This window comes from Camarhynchus parvulus, chromosome 6, assembly GCF_901933205.1.
Source record: "Camarhynchus parvulus chromosome 6, STF_HiC, whole genome shotgun sequence".
Lineage (NCBI taxonomy): Eukaryota > Metazoa > Chordata > Aves > Passeriformes > Thraupidae > Camarhynchus > Camarhynchus parvulus.
In genome coordinates, this window is record NC_044576.1 from 6,075,396 (window position 1) to 6,099,663 (window position 24,268).

At 40.6% G+C, this 24,268-nt stretch overlaps 1 protein-coding gene across 6 annotated transcripts in view; it reads left to right on the plus strand.

Annotated features, from left to right (window-relative positions):
* Positions 1–24,268, plus strand: part of RTKN2 (rhotekin 2) — a 171,985-nt gene that overhangs the window by 126,247 nt on the left and 21,470 nt on the right. For 4 of the 6 annotated variants that reach the window (XM_030950906.1, XM_030950907.1, XM_030950909.1 and 1 more), the window contains 3 exons: positions 11,774–11,879; positions 18,793–18,992; positions 20,738–20,796. In XM_030950906.1, coding sequence (XP_030806766.1) covers positions 18,832–18,992; positions 20,738–20,796 — 220 coding nt within the window. In that variant the 5' untranslated portion in view covers positions 11,774–11,879; positions 18,793–18,831. Of the gene's footprint in view, positions 1–11,773; positions 11,880–15,818; positions 15,907–18,792; positions 18,993–20,737; positions 20,797–24,268 lie in introns of those variants that run through there. The other 2 variants (XM_030950905.1, XM_030950911.1) reach the window with 1 other exon arrangement.

A 24,268-nucleotide genomic window follows, 5' to 3' on the forward strand; every position in this document is an offset into this window, starting at 1 on the left:
TCTGGCCTTGGCTTTCAGGGGTATTCTGGGCTTTCTGGCTATTTAATAGCCAGTAAGGGTTTTTAGTTTGTTCACTTAGGGTTGTTTTTTTTTTAATATGACCCCAATTTAGTCTCAATACTTAGGGAGGGGAAGCAGTAATTGTAGTAATCCCATTTAGAGTATGACAAATGGATGTCATAGACATATAGAATGGTTTGGGTTGACCTTCAAAGGCCTTCTAGTCCAATCCTCCTGCAATAAGCAGAAATATCTTCAACTAGATCAGGCTGCTCAGAGCCCTGTCCAATGTGACCATGAATATTTCTGAGGATGGGGCATCCACAACATCTCTTGAAACCTGTCCCAGTGTTTCACTGCTCAAATTGCACAAAATTTCTTCCTTAGGTCTAGTCTAAATCTACTCTGGGTCTAAACCCATGTGATTGATGTTAGAGAATCCTGCCAATAAGCCCTCTGAATAGCGAGATGTGCTTCTTAACATTTTTTATGCCACAGATGTGTCTCTATTTTATAAATTTTTGGAAACATGAGCAAGGCTGATTGTAGAGTAGCAGCCTTTTTGAGGTAATAGTGAAATATTGCTCTTCCTAAACCTAGTCCTTGAGGCCATACTGGTAATATGCTGCAGATTTTTTTTTTATTACTGTGGGAGTACTGCAGTAAAGTTTAATTCTGTACTATTATGTCTGTTCCTTGAGCACAGAGTCTTAAACACTGAGAAAATCTGAGCACATTGATAGATACCTTTGATGTGATTAAGACATTCCCAGTAAATTATTCACCAGATGGTACATCAAAGGAAGTTACTCAAATTGCTTTTCAGAGCTTCAGCTAATCTCTGAAGTGTGTGGGCTACCATCCAGGCTGCAACATTTTGCATGAGTTAGTTGTCCTTTATTACCTTGCCTAAATGTGGTGATTTGCCCTTCTTTTGTCATCAAGCAGTACCAAAGCCTAGAAAGGAGGTCAGGAGGGAACAGCTTTGAACAATGTTTGCTGCCAGATTTGGGACTCCTGACTATTTCTTTGTAGGAGGCCAACACTGCCAGAATGTAACCATGTTTTGGTTCCCATTTTCTTGGCTGTTGCCCTCTACTGTCCATTCTCTCTTTCTGTTGTGCCCATTGCCTTCCTCCCTCCTCCATGTCACAGGTATTCGGTGCTGATGCTCCAAGGTGCAGATCAATGCTCCACAAGTGTGGTGAGCTTAGCATGATGAGATGCTACCTGAATCTTCATCCACATTTAGAAGAGGTGACCTGCTCTCTCCTGCTGACAGTAATGAGAAGGAACATGGTCTTGAGGAACAGAGAATGTTGATGACTTTGAAGGAGCCCATTGTTCTGCAGCCTAAGCTACATAGTTTTGGCCCATTAGATCTGAAATCAGGCAAACATTTAGCCCCAGAAATTCTTCTTTCAAGATTTCTCAGGGTTTACTTGCACTCCAAGTATTTGTTTTGCTGGATTGGGATCCAGCTCCTCATGTCTTCAGTTTTCAATTCCTGATGCTGCCATTTAGATGTCCAGTTCAGTCATTCTCTCAGCATTTGGATAGGAACAGACTCCCTTTAACATACCAGTAACCGTGCATTTTGTAGCAGAGAATGTGCATCAGCCATTATATGTCTGAGCTTTATCCTCTCTGATTTAAATCTGGAGTGGGTAGAATCTACCCCTATCACTTAGACAGAGCCCAAATTGACACAGCCATAATGTAGGACTCTGTGAAATTCTGCCAACTGCTGGGGAGGCATTATCCTGTTTATTTGTATACATCTCTCTCTTTCAAGATCTTTTTAAATGCTCTGCAGTATAATTTCCAGAAGGATAAAAGTTACTTAAATGAAAACAGCATGTACCAACCTGTTTGGTGCTGCAAGGAAGGTGGAATATTCATAGCATTCAGCCTTTTTTCAGGTAGTAGTCTGTAGCTATTGTACAGGGTCCCATCTGACCTTAAAATAGGTTAAAGCTTCCTTAAAGCTGATGATTCCACTTTACTGAAGGTAGATCGAAAAGGGAACATTATAAAACTGGTTTTCTTTTTAAATGTTACTGTACTTGTTTATCTTATGATATTTTATTTTTCTTATTCTAAATGAGGAACATAGGTGAGTCAGTTCTGTTTTCACTTGCCCTTCAGGCTCTCAATGCTGACATGTTTGTGGGAGCCTTTTTTATGTGGTGTAGAACTGGATTCTTCACTATGATGACTTTGGCTATATTCAGCAGCCTCTGATTTCCTTGTTTGTGTACTGGTTTGCTTTGAAAAGGGGTATCAGAAATTTTTGTCTCTCCTCTTCACGCCCACACTCCCCACACAGGTCTTCATGGCATGATCTAGCCAGTTTATAGGAGACATGAATTTGCGTGGAATTACTTTTGGGGAAGTTTGCCTGAACTATATATGGTTATAGAAAAACACACAGCTGCACATCCGTTACCACTGCATGCAGATGGGATTGGGAGTTTGGCTCAGTCCCCTCATTCTGTAAAGCTGTGCCCGAAATAGGTGTGCCTATTCAGCTCACTTAATTTGTATGCTGGGTAGTGCTGTGTTTTTCTCAGTGCTTGAGTGTGAACTACAGATGCACATAACTTGAGCAGCTGAAACTTACCTGCATTTAATACTTGCTGTCTTCCTGTTTATTGAAAGGAAGTAAGAAGTGACTAGTAAAAACTAAGGAAAAACCTTAGAAACTTGAAAGAAGTATTTGAGTGATTTATGTGGCAGTGGTGCCTTAGATGAGGATTCATTTTACCTTTACATGCAGATATATTCAGGAATCATCAAAGATACAACAATGTTCATTTTGCTGCCACTGGCACTCATACCCACGCAGTAGGAAAGAGGCTTTTGGTGGTGCATTTTAGCATACTGACTGAATGGCACTGCTTGCAGGGAGAGGGAACAGGGAGGAGGAAAACATGAATGTATGTGTTGAGTTTGTGACTCTTGGTGCTGGTTAGTTGTTGCCTTCTCCTCCTTTTGAGGGGCACTCCAATCTGAATGTCAGTCTTCCATCTTTTGAAATCATACATGAAGTCAAGTCTCTGTTTTCAAATGAGTTGTCACAGCATCAAGAGAGGCACCAAGCTGCAGGACTGCCCTTGGTCCTGCAGCAGCTTAATCCTGCCTGGTTTGCAGTCAGCTTCCAGCCTTCCTTCAGGCTCTCCAAACTCATTATTTTCCTGATAGGAAACCCCTGGCTGGAGCTGACTCCGGAAAGTTTTTGAGCTTTCTTCTTCTCTACCCATATTGTTGCATGCTCTTATGAGAAAGTAGAGAATAAAGGGTTCTCTTATGGGTTGATTTGCACCATTTAGTCCATATGTGATGAAAATTCTCAGTTGTGAAATGGCTGTGAGCATATTTTCCAATAGACAGGAGAAAACGGGCAGTGGGGAGGAGTGTCAGCAGGAGATATGGCTGGAACTTCAGCCATTTTGATTTTTCTTCCAAAAGAGTGCCTTCACTTAGTTAGGAGGATAAGGAAAATATAACTATCACCTTTTGAGAGGAAAAGCTGGGGGGATTTGCCTTCCAGCCAAGTCACTCTTTACTGTGATTATTTTGAAAGGGAAGGGGAGTTTCCAGGGCCTCTTCTTCAGAGGTCGGAAGTCCAAGCTCTGAGTTGTAACATTCATGAGAATAAACTGGAGCCTTTTAACAAAGCCATTTCACTCCTGCTCCTATGTGAGCAGCCCCAGTTTAACAGCACCTCTGTCTACAGCACTGGGACTGTCAGGATGAGGATTCTGAAGCTTTAAGATCAAAATACATTGCAGGTGGTAATCTATTATTAAACCTAAAATATTTTTGGGGGAGCACTTTATAACATGGCTGATAGTAAAGCCCAAGTGATGGAAGAGAAGAATCCAGAGCTCATCGTGTTTCAGTTTTAGTTTATTTGAAAACATTGCTTGTTCTGGTAATCCTATCACATAATCTGAAATGGATTTTGGATCAACAGGAAGTAACAGCACAAGCAAAGAAGTTTCCACACAACATCTGGCCATACAAACAAATCAACTGCACAAACCCCATAGTTCTTCTGTCACTGGTCTTTCTGGAAATTAAAATATCAATATGAATAATGATAGGGTTTTGCAAAATCATGTGTCCACTGAAGTTTCAATTAGCAGAACAATTGCCAAGTGCTGGTTGGAATGAAGCATTGGAAAGACAGAACCTCAGAAGGTATTTATGGTCCTTTCAACTCAAATTCAATTTCATTTCAAATTACAATTCAATTTCAAATGTCCTTAAGGCATTTTTTGTATTGAGATAAGAATTTCTAAATCATGAAGAAAATACCATTACATTTCCTATGTATTATCCATACTAATATGACTTGGAATTACTTAATTTTCTTAAGTAAAATCTCAAATTCATGTCAGTTCCTATAGCCAGGGACTTCAATGACACTGAGAATTTGCCATGTTGCTTCTGGTTCCTACTGGCATGGGCTGCTTGGTATTTGCTGTCCTGTATCAACAATCTTAACATATGATTTTTAAGGACCACTACATTTGGGGCACTTTTCTACAAATGATAATGCAATAACTCAGAAGGAACACAAAGGAAGAGTATACTGAAAAATACCCAGACTGTGAAGCATACAGTACAGAGCAGTTCTTTCAAAAGGAGGAAAACAAAACCAAAACAAGTGGAAGGGAATAAAATGTCAGTTTGGGCAATAAAAGGTATTTTATTCTCTGTTTACTATTACACAATGGTAATAAATTCAAACCAACAGGGAAACCTTAGCTTGGATTCAGAAGAATACTGACAAAACTTAGTGGAATGCTACAAACTTTTCTGTAGCTTGAGTGTAGTCATTTCTATTCCCTGAGAAAATTTGGCTCTGCAGCTTTTCACATTGATATCATATATTAAATTATTCCATATATTAAATTCCCTTCTGCTCAGGGTACCTGCATTCCAAGTATCACACAGGGACACAGAAGACAGTTCAGACTCGTGTCTTTAATGTCATCTGAAAGTATATTGATTTTATTGGATGCTTAGGGACAATTCTATTCCTTCATACTTTTGTCTGATATTCATGTGACCAGTTCACTTTGATGTTTGCATTACATGTAAAGGTCTGGGAGATCAGCTATTGCTGTCCTGGGAGAATGACTGAGTAGTCTGGAGGCTTCTGCTGGGTAGGACTCTGGATGGGGGGGATGAATGAGGCTTTCAAAGTTACTGGAGAGGGGCTCACTTAAGCCAACAGGCTTTCTATAGGATAAAGAGAAGACACAATCTACAAGAAAGAGACAAACTTAGAAGAAAAATACAGAGCACTCATTAGTTCTTACATGGTAGTGAGATGAAAGAGCCTGGTTTTCTCCAGTGTTTTAGCTTTGCTGATAACATGCAGTTTTCACATTGCAGCCAAGCAATGCTCAAGGAAAAATGATATTCTGCACAGGCTGCACAGCTCTTCTGGAGTCCTTTGCCTCTTCTGCAGCAGGTTGCATGTGGCAAGGACAGAAATCTGTTAGATGGGGTCAAATTCACCTGAGCATGAAAGCAAGGCAATTGTTTGTCTCTTGTTGCAGCCCTGCTCTTCTCTATATGGTACTCACTATGGAAGTGTTCGGCAGTGTCTTGCTGCAGAAATGGGCCTCTATTTACATCTGGTATTTTGTGCCAAATGGTCTGTGTTAAAGCAATGCCTCATGTAGTGCAAACTGAGGTGAGTTTGTTGTCCTTCAAAGGACAATTTAATTTCTGTTGTTATAATGAATTGCAATTGCTAAATCTGCAGTGTTCAGAGCAAGGTACTGGACTGTCTTTAATACCACTTTGAAGGCCCTGGCTGTGAGCATGCAAGAAGGTTCTGTCAAATGGTTTTACACACAAAGGAGCTTCTTCTCAAAAGAAGGCTCTGAAGTCAATGACATGTTCTTATTCACAGGAGCTAAAAAGTGCAGTGAACTAAAGATATGTATGCAGGTAGCAAACAAATAAACAAGCTGTGCTCTAGAAAATGTAACAGATACATATCCTTGGATATGTAAAAAAAATTGGATAAATAAAAGGCATAGTCCTTGGGAAATACTGTGCTCCTGCCACTGCCACATGTGCAGTGAAACATAGATATATTTACAATTTGAAAGATAGGTAAGAGTCAATATGTAAAAAATTTCCTGAAAACAGATGTTGTCACATCCTCATCTACCTCTCAGGCAGTAGGTCTTGAAGGCTGTGTGACCAGACACTTCTAGCTCCATCTGAGGCTGGGAACTGGAAGAACATGTGTTCACCAAAGGAGAAAAATGTATTGGGCCATGGTGTTTTCTATCTTTTCCTCAAATTTTTTGCCCCCAGATGGCTGCTAACTTTATATAATTTGCAGCCAAGGATCCTCCCACAAGGAGCAGGAACAGAGCCCGAATAGATCTCATCCAAATGGGGCTTGGTTCTATCTCCAAACTGATTCATGTCTATGCTAAACTCAGGTGAGCCTTCCCAGCATGCAAAATTCCCCATGCAGTTTCTCTCCAAGGCTTTAATGAAAGCTGCAGTGCTACCTGTGATTCGGGTCCCTTTGAAACATTTTATCCCAAACTCAGGCTATTTGGCTAGATCAGTAAATTTAGCTTAGAAATGCTCAGAGGTGAACCCATTAGTAACAAGAGAATGATTCATTCCTTACAAAAATCAGATCCCTCAGAGGCATAGCCTGGAGAAGTTGTTTGCCATGGATGACTTTCTAGCCAGCTATTGAGATGACTGCCAGTAAAGTACACTTGGTGGCATGTAATGGTTTGTAGAAGAATAAGAGATGGTGCTGAAGGCAATCTCACCCCTGAGGAGTTGCAGCTGTACTAATTACCAAAGATTAGGAACAGGCTTGCCCTTAATAGGCCACAGCTGTGTCCTATTAAAGCTTACCTTTAACAGAGCACAGCTATGTCCAGTAAGGTTGGCTGCTCGAGAGGGGAGTTGGAGGATGTGTTGTGCAGAGGAGGGGTCAGGTGGTTGTGCAGAAGAAAGGCAAAAGGAGTCAGTGTTGTGAGGAGCTGCCCATGAGGACTCCCAGAGAAGGTATGAAGGTTTTACAGTTAGGTAACAAACCATTATGGTGCCAAGTATGTATGAAACTTATTACCTCTAAAATTGTCTAAGAAGTTCTCCACCAACCTAGCAGCATCATGTCATAAGATAATTTGAAAGCAATGCCTAAAAAATTGTGTGACTAGGGTGGTAATGAGAAAAACCTGTTCAGATTAGTAATGTGTGTACTGCCTGCATGAAAGCTGCCAGTGAAGTTCTGGGTGCTTCAGTGCCTGGTGCTGCCAAGTGGCTGTTTAAATCCATTCAGCAAGAGTGTCTTCTTGTCTGTGTAGCCACATGTGTGTGTGAAAGAACTTGTCCCTCACAAAAGTGTGAGAGAGACGGACTTTTGGAGAGAGAATTTAGGCAAAGAGCAGATGAGAAACAATAGCCCACTTGCATCTTTCAAAGCTCCCTCCTGGGCTGGTGTTTTAAAGATGGAAGTTAATACACTTCTGAAGGGGGCTGTATGATAGAGCGGGGTTATTTTTAAAAAAATAAGACTCTGTTGTGAGTGTCCACACTATGAAGTAAACTAATCTTCCTGTTAGGTAGTGGCTTGCTTTTGCTGGTGTTTTCTCTCACAAAATATGATGCCTTATTCATGTAAACAGGGTGACTTAGTGTTGCAGAGATTGTTTATGGATAGGGAAGACATTCCTGAACAGAAAGGAATAAAAGGAAGCAGAGATTTTAACTTCTTGGTTAAAACAGACTTAGTGCACAAACACTGTTAGCAAAAAAGTATTTGGGGATTATCTTGAACAGGTGTCCCTCTGTACCAGACTTGGATAACTTCCCCTCTGGATCTGCATTCACTTCTTAAAGAACCTGTTATAAAAAATGCATTTGCTGTTTGCTGGTTTTTCTTTAAACATCCTTATTGCTTTTTGATGACACTGTACAAACACGGTTAGAATCAAGTGCTAGAAATAGCTTCATAGAACTCAAATTGATTTTTAGATAAGAAAGTAAACATGTGCATGTGTGCAAGTCATGCATGCATCCAGGCAGAACTAGTTATTTTTATTCTTCTAGATGAAATTGTCTGTAAAAACATGAGGTGCTATTTATTGTTACCATAATTTTAATTTAAAATTCTAACAGTGACATGAAGTGTTGTCTCAGCTCATTTAACAGGCTGTGAAATGGTTAGGAGGATGATAGAAATGTCTGACAAACCAACCTCAGGTAAAATGTAGTTACTCATATTTGCTACTCAGCCCCTGATTTTTCCTAATGATGAGCAAAAATGGGTCATCTTGTTAGGCAAAAAATATTATCATTAGCAAGACGTGTTTCCATCTCACATTGAGGAGAACACATGCACAGCCCAGTTTCATCCCCTCCCCGTGGTTTGACTTTGAGGGGAACTGGAGTAGGGGAAAAAAATAGCTGGGCTGGTTTCCTCCAATGCAGCTGTGGTGAGCTTGAAGAGAGGGTGTGCTGCCCATCACCTCAGCCCTGGGGTGTCTGCAGGGTCCTTTGCAGCAAGCTTCTGCCCCTGGATCCTTCTACCCTATGGAATGATATCCCAGTCCCTCCTACATGTGAATGGACAATTTCCATCCAACACCACAGTGATTCCACAAAAAAGCATCACCTGTATAAAAGATGTGGTCTGGCTCTGGGCTTATTCCCCAGGCACCGCCTTACATCCCTGTTGGGGTCCCAGTATTGGCTGTGACAAGTACTTCTTGTTGCATTATGGCTCTTTTGAGGTTTCAAGGAGGCAAGTTATTCCACAGTGGTATTGCACTCTGAGGGGCAGAGGAAGTGACTGGATTTAGGGAGAAGTGGGGTGGAGGCACAGCAACCAGGGATGCTGAGAATAGAAACATTATCTGGCAGTTCTAAAAACTTAAATCCTTTTATTCCTATGGATGTATTTTTTTTTTAATCTAAGCCCTTGAGTGGATGAACTGTTCAATATTTATTTAGTATCTATTTCTGTAAGAAACAGGACATAATTTGCAAGCCAGATTTTCCTTAAGGACCATAGGCTTAAAACCTCTGATAGAAATTTCCAACCAGAAATCGTTATTATGTTTCACATATCAATAAATATATTGATAGTAATTAGACTTTTTTTTACTGTGCTATTTTCACAAAATAACATTTACCTTAATACTTCTTGCTTTGGCTCACTCTTTCTTGGCCTGATCTGTATGACAAATGCCCATTTATGCAGCTGGAACCCAACTCAGAACAGAAAAATGCGGAAAAACTACAGCTTTGTGGCAATGCAGGAAAAACTAAGGAGCTGCAGATGCTCATAGCCCCAAGTGTGACTGGGAAAACTATTGAGAAAAACCAATCTTGTATGAATGAGAAACATTTCTTATGGTAAAGTGAGAGTTTGCAGGGAAGTATAGATCCCTGTCCATGCTCCTTTGAATATCCTCCCTGAGACTGGATCCAAACAATCCAAATAGCGTGTGAAATGCAAAGTTAATTTATACTGGGTTACTGTGCCTCAGTTATTGTGCCAGCTGTCACCTCGAGTTGTGCAGTGGTAAGGGTGAGTCACTATTTACTTCCTTAGCAGTGCTGCAGTGCAGGGGAACTGGAGTGCAGGTGGCTGCACAGAGGGCAGCTGATGTTGCTTGGTCTCCAGAGCCCATTGCTTTGCTGCTTTTCTCTCCCTAGATACCTATATTCCAGTACTTGGAAAAATCAGACCAAACTACAAACTCACTTCAGATGGAGAGATTATTTCCAAGTATTGTGTTCTGCAGAGATATTCTGCATTGTTTGGGAAAAGCAAAGAGATCATCTGTAAATACTTGGCCTGGATCTACCTTCAGGGAAAAAAAAAGCCAATCCCAAGACCTAACTGGAGAATTGCTCCTTTTACCTGGGTGACTGCTATCAGAAGTGGGCTTACATCTGCTCTCACAGCAATAGTCGGAAGTCCTCTGTCTCTCAAAAGGAAGATGATTTTCTGACATCATTTTCTCATATAGGAGTGTATCTTTAGATTTTTGATGTTAGTGCACATATTCTCCTTTTCAGGTTCAAAGTGGCAATCCATTAAATGGTCCAGTGACTTCTCACTTGCCTGTGCAAGATCAATTGAGAAAAATCCTAACAGGCCTAACCCTGAAACCAGAACACAGAGTGCCCAGTTAGATTGTCCCATGACACAAACTGGTGACTTCACCAGCACACTGCCTAGCAAACATTTGGATGCAGCTGTCTCAGATGGGTATTTTATACACCAAATGCTGCCTGCAGTAAATGCCCAAGAAATCAAACCAGGACTCTGGAAACAGAGGAATCCTGGTAAAAGGCATGGTAAGGAAGTGTAGAATCTCTAGGAAACCCTCCTTTTATGGAACGTCCATATAATATGGAGCTGGAAGGACCTCTCTGGGTTTAAACAGCAATGTTATTTTTGTGTGACCATTTCTCTGTGTGTATAAATGTCCCTCTATAAGCGATGGAGTCAAGCAGCCAATTTCAATCACCTTTGATTTTGAAAGGAATTAAAGATGACCTCATTCTTTCAACTGCTGTAAAGATAGAAAGTGGAACAGAAAAGACAGACCACATAAATTTCTAAACTTAGGGAAAGGCTGCAAAACTTATGCTTTGTTAGACCCTGTGTATCCACATTGTCTTCTCAGCTGGAGAAAGGCTTCTAGTGAAGCTCTCACTCACCTCTGAGGATCCTTGTCCAACAGGATACTTCTGATGGGCTTAATTCTGCACCTGTGTGGGAACTACATGTGAATTGGCTTCAAAGCCAATGTCCCTGGTCTCTCAAGCACAATACATGTGACTGGTATACCTTGGTTAGTCACTCATCCACTGTCTTGGGTTTGGGCAACTTTAGGATGTAGAGGATGATCAAACTGCAGTTTAAAGTCATGCAATGTTTAATTTGATTGTTAAGGTTTTCAGGTTTGATCTCAGGAACTGTTTTCCAAATTCATATAGGGATGGATTTTATGTAAATTACTATTTCTGTTATAAAATGTATTTTGAGTACATTTATCTCTCATGGTGATTCAAAAAGGCTACATTAATTTAATCTGAAGGCATTTCAATATAGGATTGACATCAGAAATACTGGGATGAGTCAGTTTCTGGCCACTGGAAAAATGAAAAATAATTCCTTGTACGTTCTCAACCTTTACAGTTTCTTTTAGAAATTCTACAGGAACATGCAATGATCAATAAAATAGTTAATTGAAGCACCTTGGTATCAATGTTTAGTTGATGGCATCATACAGAGATGTGATCCTGGTGCCATTGGGAGCATTTTAGCAGTTGAAGGAGAGCTGTAGAATATTTTAAAAAAAACTTGAGCAGAAGATGAACAAGCTCTCAGGATAAAATTAATCTGAGAACACCTGAAATAGCAAGAGTTTATTCTAAGCTGTTCTGGCTGCTCTGTCTAATTATGGCAGGAAGAAAAGGGTGATACATCCTAGCTGATTTAGGCACCTGCATGTTATAGGATGACATCTTCAACAACTGGATCCATGACTACCTTAGAGAAGGAACCTATTTCACACTGCTCAGTTAGCTAAGATAGAGGCTATAAAGTTTTCTCTTGCCATAACTTTCACCATGATAGAGTTAAGCTTTAGCTCATTGTCAGGCAGATGATTAATTTTCACCTCAGCCAATCAAAACTGAACCTGAAGTGCATCACAAGGTAGTTACCCATATTTACTTTGTTTTGTAGGACTACATGTTGCCTTTCTGCCCAGCTAAGAGATGGAAAGACTTCCAACTGACCTCAGCAGGCTGAAATGAAGAAATGAGTCACTGAGGCTCCAGTAGGTGGTCAGGTAAACACCCTAAATTCCAGTTCTGCCCATTCCACCAATCTATCTGGTCACATACCATGGCAGTCAAAGCCAGTGGCAATCAATGGGAACAGTTTGCTCTTCAGTTTAAAATTAAATAAGTAGTCAGTTATAAAAAGCCTTTGCAAATTCTTTCCCACGTGTCCAGTACAAATCTTCATAGATTTCCATTTAGGATAAATCTGAAGAGGAATTGAATGCATTTCTACTGGCACACTCTGATAATATTCAAGGAGTAGGTGTAGCAAGCTGTGGGAACTAAGAAATTAAGAAAAATACTGCAGTGCTGTCAAGAGTAGGTGTAGACATTTTGTACCTGCTAAACCAAAATGATGGGCCTAACATTTAAAATAATATGCTGATCTAACACTTGAGCAGAACAGTGATTTAGATAGACAATGATCTTTTCTCTGCTATCCAGTTTCCCTAATACTAGAAGGAAGCCAAATGCTTTGCAATGCAAATCAAATGCCAAATAAAAGGATGGTGTGATTCATCTGAAAAAAATGTTTCACTTAAGAAACCTCAGAAGGCAGGATATAGATCCCCTGTTTAATTCACCCTACCCCCTTCTGACTTCTCTGCACTAGCAGCAATGACTGTGCAGGATTTTCCTTGTTTTGGAGGTTGTGCCTTTGGGTTTCTCTGCCATTCAGTGGAGGTTTGTCTGGTGAAAAAAACATGATTACAGTGCTTCCTTTTCTTGTTGCTGTCTGCTGCATTTACTCTTCAGTTAGGAAACAAGCAGAGTAGTTAGTTACTAGTTGAATCCCAAATCTCTGGATAATGTAGATGGCATAAAGCCTTCTTCATTTCAAGTTAGTTTATGTGCTGTAACAGCAGCAGAACAGCTTTGTTGGAGCTAGACATGAAGTGTGGAAAGAACATGTCACCTCACTCTAAACCTGTAGAAATGCCTTTTAAAGCCTCAGTCTCATGTTCTTTTAAAAGCTAATACTAGAAATGTGGTGAAATGTTTAATTTTTTAATTAAGCATCTGACTGAATCAGATCTACTGAATTATGAGGCCTGATTTTATAATGAAAAAACCTAACATCTCTAGAAAGTGAATGCAAGGGAGGACCAAAACAGAAGAGGTGCAAGAATGTGAGAAGCCAGACTTTGCAGAAACATGTTCCTAATGTAGTGGAAAATTGGACATTTGAACCACCTGAAGAGCAGGTATGCACTGAGCTTGAGAAGATACTACTCATGTTGCTTAGGGCTGAGTCCTACACATTTAACTGCCACTGGTTTCTTAAGGGCTCCAATTCAAGTCAGTGTCTGTAGGAGTGTGTAAGGGCTGCAAGCACGGGCTCTTTATGCTACTAGCAGTCACATTTTGGGACTTTATTAAGACTCAGATTTGCTGAACAGACTGTACTGTAAAACCATGCTAATTAGCATCTAAAATTCTTGGACAACTGCCACAGATTCCTGGGAGCTGTCTACACCACCAGCAAAATGGTTTTAGAGTTGCTGATTGCCTGAACTAATTTGGGGCATAACTCGTCCTTTTGCAGTGATTTTTATTGTATCCATGTAGTTATCCTGGCTTTTGACAAACCCTGCTGGTGTGTACCTGAGAGCTGTTCTCAGGGGTCTTGGAGCCAGTGCTTCTGCAAAGATTGAACCAGTGGGTTTGTTCTAGAGTCTAACCTGAACTGCTTGGGATGATGCTGGATAAGAAGTGTGTCAGTGTGTCTTTTTCACAGGTTGTATCAATTTTCTGGGGTAGGACACTATTTGGTGAGTTGGTGAAGGGATGAGTTACAGTAATTACTTCCTTATTTGTTTATATCTGCAGTAAGGTTATAATTTCCAGCTGCTCCCACAGTTTACATCAAACTCATCAAAGAGTTTCAGCCATTCAGTCAAGGCTGTAGCCTCACTCAATTTGGGTCACGCAGTGATTCAGTGATAATATGGTTCAGTCAACCTGAGACTTTCACCTGTTTGGTTCAATTCCACTCCATGACATGTTCCTGTTTCTAGTTTACTGCTGTAGCCTAGAAAATTACCTGTAGAATTTTGAGTGGTTCAGGAGAGGCCAGACCTCACTTTAAGATATATGCCATACTGTAAAGCAAAAGGGCACTGTGATCGGTCATCTCATGTTCTCCCCTCATTTGGTGGGTTGCTTTTGCTGTATCCAAAATCCTGAAATCTGCAGCAGAGACAGGAGCCCAAGGCTTATCTTGGGCGCATGAAAGCACCAGGATTAGGTGGAGACTTCCCTTTAAACCCCCCTTAAGCTCACTCTTAGATATACTGGCTGTCCATATGCAGCTCTAAGTATCATACCTTGATTAAACAAAATCTTATGGAATTTCTCCACTGAATGAACTGGCCAAAGACTTCTTTTGGGAAAGTCAGAGTACCTAAAGAACAGGATGGAGTATCCAAACAACAGAAAAAAATATGGCATCCATAAATATATAACCTGGGGTAGTGTAACGAAGCAGAGCAATGCAGAGTCCCCAGGCAGGTGCAAGAGAGAGCCCTTTATTGCAAAAACCAGGCCTTTTAAAGCAGTTAGGCCTTTATCAGTTACATTCCAATTAAGCACAACAAATGTAATCCAACCAGCCACCATAAACAACAATATGAACATGTAATGGTTATATAATTTGTTTTTCTACCTCTAATTCAGCTGAGTCACTTTCCCATAATCCTTTTCTGCTCAGCTGAAGGAACAGGCCTGAGCCATGATTTTACAAGGGTAACAAGGGCCTTCCTTATTTTGTAAGGTTTTGCCTATATGCAACAGTGTAGGGCTTCCCAGTTGTGGCATGTGCTCTGCCAGTGGTATGCAGAGGATTTCACGATAGCATGAAGGTATTTAATGAATATCTGAATGCCTCTCCTTGCCCTAAGAAATATGGCCCAACATGGAGACAGGAACTCCAGAACAGCTGCCTCTGCCATCTCTGCCTCCAGGTGAAACCAGCACTCTGGAGGGAAGCAGAGCTCCCTGTCCTCTGCCTTGTACCAAGGAATGCATACTTTTGGTCCAGAAGTTCATGATTTTCCTCAAAGGCTAGCCCACTGTGTTTGTGCCCCAATTGTAAATGGCAGAGGTCCAGCTGAACTGCTCAGCACCGATGTGAAATCCCAAAGAAGCAATGAGGCTTTAAAAATTTTCCCTTCCTGACTGCATTTTCTTATATTTTAAATAAGCATATGTTAGCCTGGAGACTTCTGTCTTCTGTAGAAAGCTGTTAGCAACACTGTATATCTCACTCATTCCAGCACATTTTACTTCCCACAAATGTTGACAACCTTGTGCAAAGCAATGAGGATCTGTGCTTCTGACCATCACCTGTCAAGGAGGAATTCAGAGAGGAAAGCCAAGAAATCAGGGATGAGGAATGGATGGGAGACACTATTTGGCTCATTTGTTTCATCTGCTGAAGACAGAGCTGCAAAACTGGCAGCAGGAGAGAGAGATATGATTTCCATTCCTCTCCAGTCAATCTAGTGAATAATTAATACATTTTTACTCAGTATATAACAGTATACTTTTAACAACACGCGCTACTAATGCAGCTATTGAAGTACCATCGTATTAAAGATCCATAATTGGATGAACTGCAGGAATCCAAGAACACGGTTAAAAATTCATGGCATGCTTTGGGGCAGCAGTGGTTGCTGCCATGAGCCGTTCCCCGTAAGGGCACTCAGCAGAAAGAGGCAGCACCGGCTTGTTTTAGGAAAGTAAATTAACGGGGAAGGAAGAAGCCAAGACGGGCACTGTCCTGGCCTTTATTTCTGGCACTCGCTGTTGTGGCTGAACACGAGGGAGTTGGCGCTGCCGTCAGCAGCCCCTGAGGCGGCCCTGCAGCTTTCCCAGCGAGCCCGGCCGGCCGCCGTCCCGCGGGGCGCTGCTGGGCCCGGGGGCGGGGCGGCCGCGGCCGTTGTCGGGCGGGAGGTTTGAACGGCGGCGCCGCCGAGGAGGATGAGGATGATGAGGCGGCAGCAGCCCGGCGGGCCGGGCGCCGCGGGGCCGGTGAGTGCCGGGGCCGGCAGAGCCGACCCGACCCGACCCGGGCCACACTCTCGGGTGCCGCAGGGGCGGTGTGGCGGGCGGTGCCTGGTTGCGGGCGGCCCGTGGGGCGGGAGCTGCTCTGTCTCCCAGCGCGGGTCTGTGGGAGCGCGAGCTGCCCGCGCTCCCTGGCAGCTGAGGGAGCTGTCCTGAGGGAATTCTCCTGAGGGAGCTCCCCGGGGGCCGCGGCAGAGCGGCTGCTCTGGGCCGGGCCGAGCTGGGCCCCCCGCTCACCCTCCTCTCTGCAAGTTCTCGGAGCTGCTCCCTTGCACCTCTTTAATCTTTCTTGGTTTTCCGATTCGTGAGGGGTTTTTTTACACTTCGAGTTGTTTAAAAACCCGAATAAGTTGAGCTCGGGAGAGTCCGTGAAACTGTAGCTGTCAATTACAGCAAATGTTCTTTCTGTTTCTACCTACAAAATGCCCAAGCTGGTGTCTTGATTGTATTGCCCCTGTTTTAGACGAGTGCCCACTGCCTGGCTACTTGCTTACTTTAAGAAGATATGCTATACTTATGGGGTTTAGACTTGTAGGATTTAGATGTAAACCACTGTGGCAGTAAGTCAGAAGTGTACTTTGGAATAAGATTCTGAAAGCCTGTGATGAAGTTACCAATTAAATGAAGTAAAAATTTTACCTTCAACAGTATCTGTATAATTTTTTTCAGCTGTTGTTATTTTTGTTTGGTTTGTGACTGTATTACCTTTCTAATACTAGAAATTTTTTTATACTAAGTATACTTAGGTGGGGAATGCAAAGACCCTTTTTAGAAGCGTTGCTTAGGTAGCTCCTCAGTGTGGGGTTGAAAATGCCAGCAGCTGTTAACAATCTGATCTGGATTGTGCTGCCGTTGGTGGGGGAAGGATGGCCCTCACAAGGGGAACGGTGTGTTAGTAGACAGCATATGGCAATACAGTGCTGTGTCATTCCTCCGAGTCCAGATGGTGTGCCTGTATTTTTAGACAAAATGGGGGGGAAAAAAGCTGACCAATCTCTTTTGGTAGGCACAAAGAACTTCATACATTCCCAAATCAGGCTGCTAAATCCTTCCTTCAGATGAGATTTATATAGTGTGGTTATTGAAGCTATGGCCCAATAGCCATCTACTGGTAGTCCAGAATATTTTACGTGAACCTGGCTGAGATGTAGTGTGGACTGAATGCTTTGTGCAGTTCTTGAAAGCCAGTATGGATGGATACATGCAGATGGCCCAAATAGGAGTGTTTATTTCCTCACTGTAGTTCTGTAACAGGTGATAGATGTGGAGAGGAGCCAGGGCAGTGCAGAGGCCAGCTGTCTTGGGAATTCTTAGGGCTCGTTCTTTGGAGTTTTGTAGCAGCTGATTTATTAGTTTAGGTTCAGAGAATAAGTAATTATTTCTTAGGAACAGGTATGAGCCTTGCTTAGGTTTTCTTAGCCATGTAAAATTTGACTCAGAAGAAAAGATGATGGATGAAAGCTATTTACTGCTCTCCTTTTTTTTTGTTTTCTTTTCTGGGATGAGTCCTAAGAAAAAGTGTGAATAAAGATGTAGGTGCTGAGAATGCAGAGATGTTGTTGCCCTGCTTTATCTCCTTCTGGCTGTGATTGAAACTTTAAAAAGCAAACCTGTGAGGGTTAAAAATGGGATAGTCTGTGGTGCCATACAGGGTCCCAGACTTTCATATATCAGCTGTAGAGAATACCAGCAGAACTTCTACGGAAAATATCTCTGATGTGAGCTTTGGGAGCTATTTACCACCAAACAACCATGAACTTGTTGATTCCAGAGGTAGTAGAGGCACTCTTGTTTAGTAATGAGAAAACGTTGCTCTTCACTGGCCTGCAAAGTATTTGCAACACAACCCTGCAAAACCATGACGAGATTCTGTTATTCACTCTGTTCTTCACGTGTCAAACACTCGGTTTGGCCAGGGACAGCCACAAAACGAGGTAATGTGTATCAGCCATCACTGGCATCTAGTGGGCCTTTGGGAGACAGCACTCTGTGGTCCTTCACCTTAACTATTTCCTGGCCTGCTGTGGATTGACCTCTTTGAAGTTGCAAGTGAAGTTGCAATAATGCACATTTATAATTTTTTTCTGTGAAAGTAGCAGGAAAAAGTTGACTTCTCAGCATTTTTTAGAAAACCTTAAACCCCCCCCCTCCTTCAAGATACAGTAATGGTGAATTCCAGTGACTTGTCAGCCATGTTTAGTTTACTTCATAGTTTGAATGAAAAGTGTACCTGACATGATGCCTGTATAGTCTTGAAGCCACCACAGCTGTTTGACTTTTCAGTTCATGGCCTGATGCAGTTGAGTAGTTGAGTATTGGGATCTGTCTCTTTTGTTTTTTTTCTTCTGCTGTTACCTGAATTTCTTATCAACCATAACTGAAAAAAACCAGATTTTCTTCATTTTTTTAAAGACAGTCAAAGAAGTGATGAGATAGTGTTTCTGATTTAAAATATTTCAGACATTTTCTTCAGTTTAAAATTTAGTTGGGGTCACTGTTAAAAGTGAGTTGTTAATTTATAAGCTTTGTTCAGTTAGCCCTCTCTAGGACCATATGTGATTATTCTATGAATGACACATGGAGGCACATAAAATTTTAGTAACTTTCAGATGGTACAGTGAGTTAATCTTGGATTGGAATTTGCATGTATAATGGATATAGTAAATCTGTTTTGTCCCATGTTTTACTCATTTGTTCCTGAAGAGAGAACCACCATTCTGCATTCAGTAACCATTGCAATTGCTGTGCAGAATTAAAACCTAGGGTTCTCTATCCCAGCTGCAGAGGATGCAAAAATTGAGAGTACTCTTAGTTAATTTTTAGTTTAATCCTTTGGTTTTTTTGCATGTGTAGGAATGTGACACGCAAGAGAAGATCAACTTTGAGCTCCGCATGCGGGAAGGGATCTGCAGGCTGCTGGCAGTGAGCACGCAGAGGGAGCAGCTCCTGCACGCTGTGAAGAACCTGCTGGTCTGCAATGCTCGCATCCGGGCCTACAGGGCACAGCTGCAGGGCCCCAGGGAGGAGCCCAGGCCGGGCAGCACTGAGGAGCAGTGAGTAACAGCTCAAATTCACAGGGAGCAGCATGAAGCAGGCATTTACTTACATGAATTCTTAGCATTCTGTCTAGGAATGTGGATTTAAATCCTTCCGTATCTCCTAAACATAAATTACTTCTGCCTTAAAGCATTACATTATAAAATAATTCCATTATCTTCTCTTTGCTTTAGAAAATTGAATACAAGTCATATTTTCCTGGGTAGATTTTATTTTTGACATTAATTTAGTATCAAGTAACACAATGGACATATTTTCTTGATTGCCCTTAGCATACAAAAAGGTACCTAGCCAAGTCTGATGGGACAAAGCAAAGCTATCCAAGACAGAACACAGCTATTTGTATTTTTCATTCTTTCTTTGGTTGTCAGGGGTCCTTTAATAATGGCCTCATCACGGGTGATTGGTACCCTCTGCTGGCCGTTTATGCTAACTACAGTGAAGTGATAAATGTAACGCTCAATGGGAAGAAAAGTAGCTGAAAATATTCTCACCTTATAACTCTTGAAGGAGCTAAAGTATGTGTCTTTTATTTGAATAATGTTAAAAAAATTTGGTCTAAATAGAATTTATTTGGGGTGCAATGCTGAGAATTGTGGTGCAGAGACACTGTTGCTCTCAGGTTAGTAATTTATTCAAATATTATATTGCAGTTTGGTGTAGAAACTCTGTGAGTACATGCTTGGCTCCAGTTAATTGTATCTGTAGGAGCAGTTCCACTACTTTTCAGTTTCAGAAGTGTTCCCATATAGGAGAAATACGTTGGAGGAAAGAGCAGAGTTTTCTGCCCACTATTCTGAAGCTGGCATATAATACATGTGATATCCTTTAATTATTGCATTTGTATTGCTTTTTCCTAACAAAATAAGGAGTTTTGTAGTGACTCATCTTTTATTTATGTTTTTAGTGATGGAATAATATCAAGTGTGTATATGTGCTGATTTATTCAACTCCTTATCTTTGTCAGTGAGCACAGAATGGTGGTGGCACATGTCCAGAATAGGGCAGGGACATTTGGAGATGTATCTGAACAGTTGTATTGTGTACTTGATTTGTGACTGCCATGCATTGCTGGAATTTCTGTCTTCAGGGGTACTTGACGTGTCTGTGGAGGTCATTAGAAGAGATGCATGCTACAGAGTTATTTCTCTATCATTTAAATGATATCTTTGGTAGTTGATTGTCCATTTGGAGTTCTTCTTCTTTTGATATTTGCTTCAGACTGGAATTTGTTTAAGGCTTAATCATTCCAGAGAGAGAAAATTCTAGGATCTGTCATCTGTGAGTTCTGAAGATATTCTAACTGCCTCTGGAAGCCATGATACTGCCAGCAGCTAGAAATTTTCATTTTATTAATAGAGGAGGAAGCAATTCTTTAAACAATAATAGAACTAATAAATTAAGTTGCATCCTCATTGACACATACAGAAGTCAAAAATTGATAATGTATTAGATCCTGTTGCAGCTGGAAAAGACAAGGAAGATGTGTGTATGACTTTACTTTGGAGTAAAGTCTTCTAGGGAATTTTAAAAAATGGTGGTGTACCTGCCTTCCAGATTATGCTTAAGAAATTAATGACTCTCATCTTAAACCAGAGATACCATCATTAACTTTAAAGAAAGGCATTTGAAATGAGCTATAATATGAAAATCCTGACACTTCTTAGTGTTTAAAGGGTTGAATTTTAGATATCTAAATGCACAGATCTCAAATATTTTTTTCTTTTCTTCTTTTTTGGAGATTTTCAGAAAATGGGACAAAAGACCGGACGGCATGCAGAGCAAGGGTTGCTATATCAGGTAAGAGGCCGGGTAGTCACTTAATTGTAGAAGCTAATTAGCTGGACAGTGACTTGTAATACAAAGTATACAGAAAAGATTGTATTTTTAAAGTGTAAATGTGGTTCAGAGGCATCAACCCTCTAATGCTGCACGGGGACTTGTGCTTAAGTTACACATAGGCTTTTGAAGATCCTACCCTCTATTTCCATTTTACTCACAGGGCATTCCGCAGAGGGAAATACTTCTTTTCTGTTTGCCACTAAACACTGAATGCATTTCAAAGCTAAATAAGTGAATGAGCTGAAAACTTTTTTTCTCCCCACAACGGCAGACTTTGAAGTGATGGTACAGGACATGTCTAACAATTGAGAGCAGAATCGTAACTAGTATGCAAATGTTATTTAGGCAATGTAGATTACATTACTACAGCAAAGGTGTAGTGGTATGGCTTCAAAGCAAGCTAGTAACAACATTTAACAGCCATTCCAAGTGGGCTGTTTTCTAGCCTGTGCTCAAACTTCAGCACTATGGATTTATTGTTTTGTTTGCCTGTGACAGTAGTGGATGTTACTACATTCAGCAGTCCTGTGGCTGTCCTGCCAGCTTTGCCAACACATCTGTTTGTGCTCCCTGACCTGCTTCATTAAGAATAAAATAGTGTAGAACAGCTTACTACTGAAGCTGTTTCAGTTAATTCTGCATATTTTGGTATATCTTTAAGCAAGGTAACTCCTAGTAGGAGAAGAGTGATGAGCACATGGTTCAATAATGTTTTTTGCCAGCACAGCTGTTTGCAGAATGTGTATCTGTCTTTCCTCCTTATGGTAGTTGGATGAAAGCATCTGTTTGCCTATCTGTGCTGTGGTTGCACCTTTCTTCAATTTTGGAGAGCTATCTGCAGTGAAAACCTTAGGGTCATATAATACGCTTCTGCTTTCTTTAGAAAATCAGAATTTTTTAAGAACTCTGTTTTTTAGTATGGAAAACTTGCTCAGGATATGAAAGGTTTAGCTCATTTCTTTTGATGGAATAAGACCATAGCGGGTGAAAGACACCACTTTGTATTTGGTGCTGTCTGGTAATGATTCTGCACTGTTACCAACACAGTGGCTCTCAAAACTGGAGCTTATGTCCTCAGAAGTGTGGCAGAGATCAAGGAGAAGAGGAGGAAGCACAAACTGCCTCTCTGTGCAGTCCAGCCTGGGCATGCTGGCTGCTGCCATGCCTCGCCCCTCTTCAGATACTGGTGTCAGGCAGCCTGGCCAGGTCCAGTTTACAGCAGAAAAGCCTAAATGTTGTTCTTGGCCTCTGCTGATTTGTTCTTTCTATAGGTCACCTCCTGATTTTCTACCCTCAGCAACCCATTCACTTATAAATTTATTAGTGTGTCATATAGTTAGTGCATGCCAGATGATGATTACCAAAAAAGTAGGGCAATCGTGACCAACTGCAGAAGTTTGGGAAGAACTGTGCAGGACTACTGAGGAATATGCTCCTACAGAAAGCAGCTATGTCAGATACTGTGTGGGAAGTGCATTCCTTAATCCACAGTTTTTCACACTTCCATCATTTTTACTTATCCCCCATATTTTTGAATAAATTATGTAATTTATGTTATTGTACCAATCGATTTTTTGTCAGAAGACAATACATCAAATGTTGATGAAAAAGCATTATCATAATTTAAAGTAATTTTATAAAGGAATCATTGAGTTTAAATTTGATTAATTGTAGTATTTGAATGTATCCAGTTTGCATCCGCACAGATTTACAGCTAATGGTAACTGAAATTAAGGTGTGTGAAAATTGATCTTTGTTTTTGATAAATGACAGCTCTTTCAGTCCAAGAATGAATTGAAAGCTGATTTACAAGTATCATGTTAAACTTCTTCCAGGATTGATTGTCTGTGCCCTGATGATTTTCTGACCAAGGTGTAAATTTTTCAGCCAGCAAGATATTGAAAGTGGCATACAGAAGTAATCCTTAATCTAGTGCTGTAATTGCTAACAAGGTCTATCGAGCACATTAAAATTGTCATTCAGAGTTTGCTATGATCGAAGATAGAGAAAGCTTTTATTTGTAACTGTTTTCACATATGAATGTAGATTTGAGACCTTTGTATTTTAGGAAAGAAACTTTCTATGCTTTGTCTCTGACAAAGATGAATATATATATATCTTCTAAAAGTTTAAGAGAGACTTCTGTAATGATTTTCATGAAACTATTTCTCTTTGTGTAAAACCCCCTATTTTTAGAAATGCTTGCTATGCAAACGCATCTTTAGAAGTGAAAGGCAGTTTCAGATCATGGTGATGTATTGAGTTTTAGGAAGTTAGAAGTCTAAAGCTGTATGCTGGTAGTTCACTTGACAGTTTATTCGTTTTCATGAACACTTAAAAATAGATGAATTTGAAAGTTTCAGTATTGAAATAGCTTTTATAATAAGATGTCTCATAATAAAAATTAACTGAAATTTGAATTTTTCAGTTATCTTCTGAGACAGAGTGACTATATGTGATTTCACTTAAGAAGTTTTGTGTGTAAACCCCTGTAGGAATAGATGACAATCTGATGCCAAAATACTGGCACCATTTTGCATCTTAGCATAATGAATGTGGATTTTTCCATCATTCTCATATGAAGACAACACTGGAGTCAGCAATGCTTCTTTATAACAATACTGAAGATTTTTGTCACAAGACAACTGAGTTCATGCTGTTCACTGCTGCCATCATGTGTCACTTAATATATTGCACATACTTTTAAACAGCACCCTTGTACTTCAGAAATCAGGCTTGGATTTATAAAGCCCTCACAGCATTTGTTTTTTAACAGGGGACTAATAAAAAACATTATGTCTTCACCTGAGTCCTCTAAGCTGGAGGAAAATGTCTCTTAGTACTATGTTGAATTTAGTGAAAAAAAATACTTTCCTAATATTAAAATGACAGGCATGATTTAAAATAGTGACTTTGTAATTGCCTCTCTACTGTGGTTCTGAAGTAGAAGGATATTTTTGTGTTAAAAGAAAAAAGATTTCTAAACTCTTTTTATGCTGACTAAGACAATTCTCCCTGGGAATGTGATTACAAGTGGTATTTTCTCTGTGGTTAGCAACACAAGACTGAAGTGTTTGCAGTATAAGTATCCCAGTCTTTTCATTAAAACAGGAAAGTTTTCCTCTTGCAGTGGCATGAGTGGTTTTCAGCACCAGGCAAGCAGGATTTTGGTTTACATCTATGCATAATAATGGGCTCTGAGAATACCTCTCAGAACTATGTTACACAGCTTCTCTGAAATGTTATTTCAGGTACTTTCAAATGAGACTTAAAATATTCTTTATTCCAGCATAATTTCTAAACAGGAATGACGCTTCAAGTTGAACTAATTATTCCATTTTCTTTTGATGTGGATAATAATCTTGGAATAGTTATGCTGTTCTTTGGGTGGAAGGCCCTGTTACCACCAGAACATCAGAAAAAGAAACAA